This window comes from Schistocerca gregaria, chromosome 6 (genome assembly GCF_023897955.1).
Source record: "Schistocerca gregaria isolate iqSchGreg1 chromosome 6, iqSchGreg1.2, whole genome shotgun sequence".
Lineage (NCBI taxonomy): Eukaryota > Metazoa > Arthropoda > Insecta > Orthoptera > Acrididae > Schistocerca > Schistocerca gregaria.
Window position 1 is genome coordinate 528811144 of NC_064925.1, and position 9180 is coordinate 528820323.

Below are 9180 nucleotides of genomic sequence, written 5' to 3' on the forward strand. Positions count from 1 at the left end.
CACTCCTTCTCTAAGAGCTGTTTGTTGTACTTTAACTTTGGTGCAAACAGGAATTTTTCTGTCACGCAAGACCGAAGTAAGTGCTGTTTTATTGTAATATGTGGTTATCCAATGGTTAACATCTGCATCTATAGCTCTATTGCCTGATATTACTGATTGTAGACATTTGAATATGATAACAGTTGGTAATTTGGTTCTTTTGAGTTGGACACTACCACTGGATAATTTGGGTTTGGTAGTGTAGTAGTTGGAAAGCACTTTTTAATGCCTCTGTCCACTGTTCTGAGGTCTGTCCTCTTTTTTCTTTACTTTCTGATTTCAACAACACATCACCAATGCACGAAAGATTCCAAGGAGAGGAGGGGGCGAGCTTTTGTATTGAGGAAGTCAGGTAATTAATAAAAAATACTGAACAGGAATGGGCTGAGTGTACTGCTTTGATGTACCACAAACATTTTCATCCAATTGTCCTGACATGCATCTTGCATAGTTGTATAAGGTGATGAAATAAATTTATGATTTAGATGGAATTTTGATTATAAGCATTAAAGTTAAAATAATTTGGTAAAAAGTCAGAAGTTTCACCTTACAAGATTGAGTTAGCTGCAGCTTCCAAATACATAAACATAAAATTTCCACTGTGATATAACTGTAACATGATCTTGATGAATGATTTCCTAGATGATTTGTTTAGCATAGTGGGACATTTCACGATAGTGGTCTGATGCTTTAAAATTACTTGTGTTTGTTGAAACACCATAGGGCTCAGTATTGCCTGTTTGCACATAATGCAAAAACTTTTCAAAAAACTAGAATAACACTTAACACTATTCCTTAAGTAATAATTTGTACCTCAGTATTAGGTTCAGTAATATTGTGATGCCAAAATCAACTTTCAGCTAGAGAAAGGTTGTAATGAGTGGTATTAATCTTCCAGCAGATTATCTTCACAACTAAATCAAACCTCTGCAGCAGTGGACACATTGCCATCTTCTGAGCTGCCATTCAAGTGTCACTTATGTGATGGGAGTTATGCAGAAAGGCAAGATGCACTCAATCACATACAAGAATGCCATACTGCTGAATTTGAGCTACTTGTAATGAAAGGTGCCCTTGAAGCTGCTGAAGATAATAACAACATCAGTAACAGTGGAGCAATGGGTGTTGTGAAGGAAGAAGGAAACCATACACATGTGGCACAACACAATCCAGAGGAAGGGATGGAATCAGCCAGAGGAAAATTTCCAGATTATGCCAACCGGAAGGTGAGTTGCACAGATCAGTGGTCATTTTCAGTAGCTGAAATAGTGGAAACATAAACTTCCTTCAACAATATTATCTAAAGGATAGACTGCTGCTCACCATGAAGATGACACATTGAGTTGCAGATAGGCTCCACAAAAAGACTGTTCATTTGACATTGAGCGTTTGGCCAGAACCTTCTTCAGAAAAGAAAACACACATACACTCACATATATTCACACAAGCAAGCACATCTCACACACACGAATGCTGTCTCTGACCAGATGAAGTCAAGCAACAATCCAGAGTGGGGCAGGGAAGGATGAGGGATAGCGAGGTACACGTAAGGGGAGTCATGCTGCCTAGCAGAGCCTGCAGGTCTAGGACGTAGCCAGACAAGGCTGTCAGGTGCACCTTCAGAGGGTTGTGGTGAGTGGGGCAGGGGGAATGAAACAGGTAGCGGAAAAGGAGATGGGTAGAGGAGGTAAAAAAGACAGGTGGGTGCATTGGCAAATTGGCAGAGAACAGCACATGATGAGGATGAGGGGATGTGAATTGGGAGGAGATGGACAGAGGGGGTGGAAACTGTTGGGGGGAGGATGTGGGAACAGGAGGTTACCGTAGGTTGAGACTGGGATAATTTGGGAAGAAGAGAAAGAATTACTTCCATCTGAGCAGTTAAGAGAATGTGGTGGTGGAGGGGTGATCCAGATGGTGCAGGTTGCGAAGCAGCCATGGAAATGAAGCATGTTATGTTCAGCTGCACCTTGTGCTGCAGGGTGGTCCACTCTGCTTAGGTCACAGTTTGGTGGTGGTCATTCGTCCTGATGGAAAGCTGGTTGGTAGTCATACCAAAAACATTGTACACGGATTGTAGCAGAGCTGGTATAAGGCATTGGTGCTTTCCCCAGGCAGATTGGCCTCTGATGAGGTAAGATAAGACTGTGACAGGTCTGGAATAGGAAGTACTGGGTGGGTGGATCAGTCAGGTACTGCAAATGGGTCTTCCACAGGAATATGATTCCTGTGGCAAGGAGATGGGATTGGGACTGGCATAGGGATGCACTAGGATGTTCTGGAAGTTGAGTGGGTGATGAAACACCACTGTAGGAGGGGTGGGAAGGATCTTGGGAGGATGTCCCTCATTTCAGGGCATGACAATAGATTACCAAAGCCCTGACAAAAGAAGTGGCCCATTTGTTCCAGTCTGGAGCGGTATCGGGTCAAAAGGTGGCACTCCTTTGTAAATGGTTCTCATTGGTGGTGGGAGGATTGGGTGTGTGTGGGTATGGCCAAGGAAATATGTTTGCTGACTAGGTCTGGGGGATAGTTTCTCTGTGTAAGTCTCTGTGAGACCGTCAACATTCTGGGCAAGGGAGTTCTTGTCACAGCAGATGCGCAGTCCCAGATGGCCACAATGTATGGGAGATATTTTATGGTATGAAAGAGATGTTCAGTCAGCTGATATTGGTAAAGCCAGCTTGCAGATAAACCACCCACAGTTGGCAGTTAAAAAATACAGTGAGCCCATGCAAGGCTGGGAACTGACGAAGTGCAACCCCGGTTCCTCCATCCCACACCCCTACACCGGTCTTACGGAATGAAATAATCTGGATACACTACCACAAGTAAACCTTTAGTTTTTATTACTGTGATTTCAGTTCTGTGGTACTTTCTTATCATCCCAGCCATCCTCCGCTGTATCTGACACAATAATAATTTGAATCTAGCCTCACATCCTCTATACTCAAGAGTCATAAAGTTTTCTGTTGTTAGTAAGTTGGAAAGAGCAAAAATGTAATTGCCATACATCACATAGAAAGTAGGTCTATCAATGGAAAAAAGTCCTCCTCCTGAAATAGAAAACACACACATTGTCACACAACTCATTGTATTTTAGAATAAGGATTTCTTGTCTGTAAGCTAAATGTTTACCAGTCTTTTGCATTGTGCCTGTTAGCTCGTTAGCTCCTCTGTGTGGTTACTAGTAGTTTGCCCTTCTGCATTGTTGTTACAAATAATAAGACATCAACATGTTACTGATTAATTACTTGGACTGCAGTTTGGTTTCTAAATAATTACAGTTGGATAAATCCTCATGTTCGTGCTCACACAACTATTTTTGGGGCACCTTCAGATAGCGGGGTTAAGGACTGAAAACCTAAACATCTTTACTTCATTGCAAAGTATGTTATACCATGAAGAATGATATAAGTCCTAGGCATTATTCCTTGGATGTCCATTAATGTATGTTAAAATTCATAGCTTTTACAGCAAAGATATTGTTTCATTGATTCATTTTGTTAATAATGTTCACCGAAATTATTTTATCAATATCTATGGCAGACTATAATTATAGGCAAGTTTTTAAAACAGGAATGAACTAAAAGTGCAGTTGTGCACTTAAATGTAAGTGGTGTTCTTTTTTTTACAGGTGATGTGTGCTTTCTGTATGCGACGTTTTTGGTCAGCAGAGGATTTGCGCCGTCATATGCGTACGCATACTGGTGAGAGGCCATTCTCTTGTGATGTCTGTCGCCGGCGTTTCACATTGAAACACAGTATGCTTCGACACCGCAAAAAACATGGAGGCTGTGCAGCAGCTAGTGTGACACCACTTGTGACTGAAAGTGATGGATGTGTAAGTGTGACTGATAACAACAGCCCCACAGGAAACAACAACAACAACAACAACAACAACAACAACAACAGTAGCAGCAACAACAACAACATCAACAGTAACAACAACAATAATGATGATGCTACCACACCATCAGTTGTTAAAGGTCGGGGTGAATCAGAAGATGCGTCAGATCTCATAGGTAATCTGCTTGGCATCCAGGACCGTTCTATTATAGACAAAGCTCTCCAGGCTCGGTCAGCCGATGATGCGGCAAAACTTCTTGGTGTCAAACAATGAAAGAGTTTCTCATGTCAACTTAGGGATGGGGAATACAGACTGGCAGTTATCTGTGAAAGATCTAGAAACTGTTATTTACACACAGATCAAAGACTTAAGTAATATGGCAATAAACAAATTTTGGTGTGTATTGGACTTGAGGAGAATTATATATTTAAATTTGTGATGTTGTCAGTATATTTCTACTATTTTGTTTGAACATGAGGTAAGATGTGTGGGTAACAGAATATTTGTTGTGTGGTTATTTTGTGTGTTATGTTTGCAGTGTTTTCTACCTCACATTGTAGGATTACATTTGCAAAAAATCGTTCAAGAGTTTTCACTTTAATTTCTGAAGTTCATTTAAGTATTATGCCATGCCAAAAAGTAGTTGAACACAATACAGTAATGATAAATGTACACTATAATGAATGTTAATGGTTATAGTCCTGTTGTAAATTATGTCTGAATCCTCTGGTAATACATTTTTACAACATAGCTTCATTAGTGTAAGTCTGTATAGTTGCTTAATGCATGAACATGTAGCTGGTGCGTGCACTTTGTGCACACGTAAGCTACAGAATATCCAAAGATTCTATGAGTAAGATTATTTTATTGAGTAGATATCAAACAAGTATTACCAAAATAATTATAAAGTGTGTGAAACACAAACATATATTACAGGAGGCTAGCAATGTAAATACCGGTACTGGCTAATCAGTATTTACATTGCAGACACTGAATGCAGTTATAAAATAATTCAGTTTCATCAACATATGCTAATTATTTTTATTCTTTTAGTGGTTAGATAGCCAGACAATCAAAATATAAGGATGTGATAAAGTGACTACTTCTTACTTATTTAATACAAAAGCTCAGGCCATATTAAGTAGGTGATGTACAATATTGCACCATATTTTTCTTGTGAAAACTAAGTTGTATAAAATAATGTTTCAGTTAAAGCTGTAACTAACGGTGGTGTCTCCAAGTTAGATAACAAAAGGCAATCATTATTAATAACATTTTTTCCTGACATTCCAAAACTGAAGTTTTAGTCTTGTTCAAAGTTTTCTAGTCTGGGACATAAAGATGTTGGCTGTGCTATGTCACTTACTTTTTTCACTTTGGTGCTAGTTTCCAAAAGTGTTAAATAATTTGTGATTAGAGTGACAGATTCAACACAGTCTATTTTGATTATGAAAGACTCTTCATTTGTGGGTACCTAGCTGCCCAAATGTAAAAGACATTTTGTGCCAGTTATTTGGCGAAGAAAAACCTACTACTGTTTGATGGTTAAGTCATTCTTATAAGTTACCATCACAGATTCCAATGGGTCAGTTTTTTTACTGTAAAGGAAGGTCAGTTGTGAGGTCTTACATCTGGAGTACATATTATCCACCCAATTTGTTATATATTCAGGTAATATGAGAAAAGGTTATTAAATAATGAGACAACTTCTTGTTTTAAAAACATTTATTGCGTGAACATCATTTCATAGACTTACTTGTTGAGAAGAGAGTCATTCATCCGTTTTCCTTGTATATTCTGAAAGAGAGCAAAGGCCTTTATCTTCACTTATATTCTGCACAGTATGAGTGAGTTGTGTGATAAATCTAGCAATGAGTGCGGCATTAAATATCATTCTGTGTTGCACAAGTCACTAATTGTTAATTAACCTATTACAGAAACTATTTTAAAATTATTTATTTATATTCGTATCATTTCATACACTACAAATAAGAATTGCAGATTTAATTTGTTATTATTATTATTGTTATTGAGGCTTTGATTATACTTTACTTTAAAGAACTGATTTCAACATTCCAAAGTTTACTGTGACAGCATTTTATTTTACTGTCTGTAGTGTACAATTCAGCTGTATGGTGTAAACATTCATGTAAAAATGATTTATTTATGAGGTATTTGTTTAATAAGAAACCAAAAATGTTATTTAAATGTCCAAAATTTGGATTTTGATGGAAGATCTGATACTGTATATAAATATATACAATGTGTGGCCCCAATTGCATGTGCTTAGGCACATACCTGCAGGGTAAAATGTTAATTATTTCTATTTTGTATTGAATGTAAAATAGCCATGATTTGAATTTAATAATATTATTATTTTCCTCTAAGTTAAAACACAATGGCTTTTTATACACACACATTTGTTTATGTACAATATTTATAATATAAAAAACTGTTGTCCATAGAGCATTGATTATTTTGGCCACTACCCTGGTATGAAAAGATAAATCAACTTTTTGATTTTTGAGCAAAAGTTATCAACAATAATGAGTACAAGACTACTTTCAACATTAAGTTAAAAAAATAGGAAAAAAATGTTCTTAGTTTCCATGTTAACTGCTCAAGAAATTGCAAAATTGTCAGTTATTTCATGTAGCTTGCTCCACAGCAGATTTTTTTTTTCTTTTCTGTAGCCCCATAAACTTTATGAGTAGTGAAAATTTAAGACATTAATCAAGTAGCACAGTTAATCAAAACCTCAGAAAGGAATGTGGTATTATGACACTGGATGACTGGAAGACAGTTTATTAATGGTGACTGTTCCTCAAGCAAATGAATGTTACAATTATCAGCTAAGGAAACAGTAGCCCCATCACCCCTTATTCATCAAATAATCTAACTTCCTTGTGTAGAACAGCTTCAAATTATGTTTAAATTTTGTTGGAAGTCACTGAGCACTCTTTCTCGAACATCGGATGAATGTAGTCGGGTAATTTTCATGCCATGAGTTACAATGCCTCGAGACACACACACAAATTCTATTTTTGACTTACTGTGGTGAACCGTCACTGTAAGATTATACATCCTGATGAGCAGATTACTACAGGATCTTAAATTTCTCAGTCACTTTATTTATTTGTTTAGCTTATGGCATGACACACTACGTTGGAAACAACATAAAAGAGAATATACATTGTTAATATCTGAGATACAAACATAATAAAATAATGTAAATTGAACATTGGCACATAACAATAAATATAAAACTATATTACAAACTATAAGATTGCATAATGTTCAGATTCCAGTATTTTCAGCACTCACAATTCCACACTTCTGCGGCCATTACACAGCTTATGGTGTTGCCCTCAGGAAGTAGTCATCAGTGTCGGTGAATGCCCTCAGTGGACACTCACTGACGATGTGGTGAATGGTTTGTTCTTTGGCACCACAGTTTCACCCAGGGTCAAGTCTCAAGTTCAATCTGTACATAGAGGATCCACATCGGCCATGACCTGACCGTATTCTGTTCAGTGTTGCCCAGGTTTTCCTTGGGAGGTGAAAGCCCACTGGAAGGTTGGGAGTCTCAAATAAAAGTATGTCACCTGGGATCGGTTCTGTTTCTCCAGTCCTTTCGCCAGATTTCAATGCCATTGTAGTTTTAGCTCAGAAGTTGCTGTGCAGTCTTCACAGGAGGACTTCTGTATTTGAGTCTTCTAAATACAGTAAAGTTGTGGTGGATTGGCAGGGTTGTAGTACTGGAGATCCCTTATGAGTTCGTTGCATCATCGTATATAAGGTGGTTCGATGTTACTGAGGACTGGTAGCCAGTAGAGTGGAGTGGTTTTAGTAGCTCCGGCAATTACTCTCATTGTCTGATTTAGCACCACATCTACTTTTCCCACGTGTGGGCTGTTCAGCCGTTTAGTAGACTGAGCTTAGAGCGGTGGTACGGAGTGTGTCTGCATCAGCTCCCCAGCTTGTTCCCGGTAATTTGTGGAGGATGTTGTTTCAGGATTTCATTGTTGTGGCCCGGTCTGATACGTCTTTTTTATAAGAGAGAATGCAATCCAATGCTACACACAGATATTTTGGGTGGGAATTGTAAGGAAGTGCAGTACCATTCAAAGACATCTATAGAGGTGTTCTAGGCAGCCTATTATTGGATGGAAGCATGAGGTCTCCGTTTTAAGGCCACTTGGGATTAGTCGCCATTTTCTGAAGTATTCAGTCATTAATTCCAGATCTTGGGTGAGTCTGTTTAAGAGCAGTCATATTAGTATGTTGGCATGCAAGAGTGATGTGATCTGTGTAAATAAATCTTCTGAATGCGGTAGTTGGTAGGTCGGCTCACTCACCACCACCACCACCACCACAAGTCGTCGTGCTCATTGCTGAGTGTTGTAACCCCATGAACCAAGTGTCTCCATCCCAGATGGTTACCACCTTCTCTTAGAGCCTGCTTAAGAGGCAGACCAAAGATCTTCTTGATCTGATTCATCCACCTGCTTGCTGCTCTTTCCCTTGATCTCTTCCCCTGTCTTCCCTTTCATGATTATTTCTCTTAATTTTCCATATCTGTTCTCGCACAATATGGCCAAAGAACTGGAGAATGTTTTACTAGACATGAGAGTAAAAAGTGTCTGGAGACAGTGGATACATTTTTTCTTTTTTGTCCCTGTTGTGTGCAGCATCCTGCACAAGCATCTGAGCTCAAATGCATCAAATGCTGTTTGTCTCTGGCCATAAGAGTCTTTGTTTCACAGCCATACAAAAAGACAGAAAACATGAGTGTTTCAACAAGCCAGACATTTGTGGTGTTAGGTATCACTCTGTTTTGCTGACCGTTTCTGCTTCATAGCAATTTGCTCTAATGTGATACATCTTCTTATCTCATCTTCACTGCTTCCCATGTCACCGATGGTTGACTCAAGGTAGGTAAAAGAATGCATAACTTCTAGTTCCTTGAATTGATCTGTGAGTTGAGCCTGATATTCTCAATCAGTTTCATGAGTTTAGATGTACTGAGACTGATGTTTAATCCATTGGATAGATTAATGACCTTTACCTCAGTTAATAGCTCAGCAAGTTCACTTTCAGTGCTGGCTAAAAGCATGGTGTCATCAGCAAATTGGAAGTCGTTAATAGTTGTATGACCAATTGAGATGCCTTTAGGCCAATTATTATGAGCTTTCCTAATGATATGTTCTGCATAGATGTTGTAAAATTGGGGAGGCAGAACACAACCCGTCTGACACCTTTTGATGCACTGAAGAAATCAGATGTGCAGC

General features: G+C 38.5%; 1 protein-coding gene across 3 annotated transcripts in view; it reads left to right on the top strand.

Annotated features, from left to right (window-relative positions):
* Positions 1–6353, top strand: part of LOC126278325 (ras-responsive element-binding protein 1-like) — a 380719-nt gene extending 374366 nt beyond the window's left edge. For 2 of the 3 annotated variants that reach the window (XM_049978343.1, XM_049978345.1), the window contains 2 exons: positions 938–1265; positions 3677–6353. In XM_049978343.1, the coding sequence (XP_049834300.1) occupies positions 938–1265; positions 3677–4162 (814 nt within the window). In that variant the 3' untranslated portion in view covers positions 4163–6353. The remainder of the gene's footprint in view (positions 1–937; positions 1266–3676) is intronic. The other variant, XM_049978344.1, reaches the window with a different exon arrangement.
* The last annotated feature ends 2827 nt before the right edge of the window (positions 6354–9180 follow it).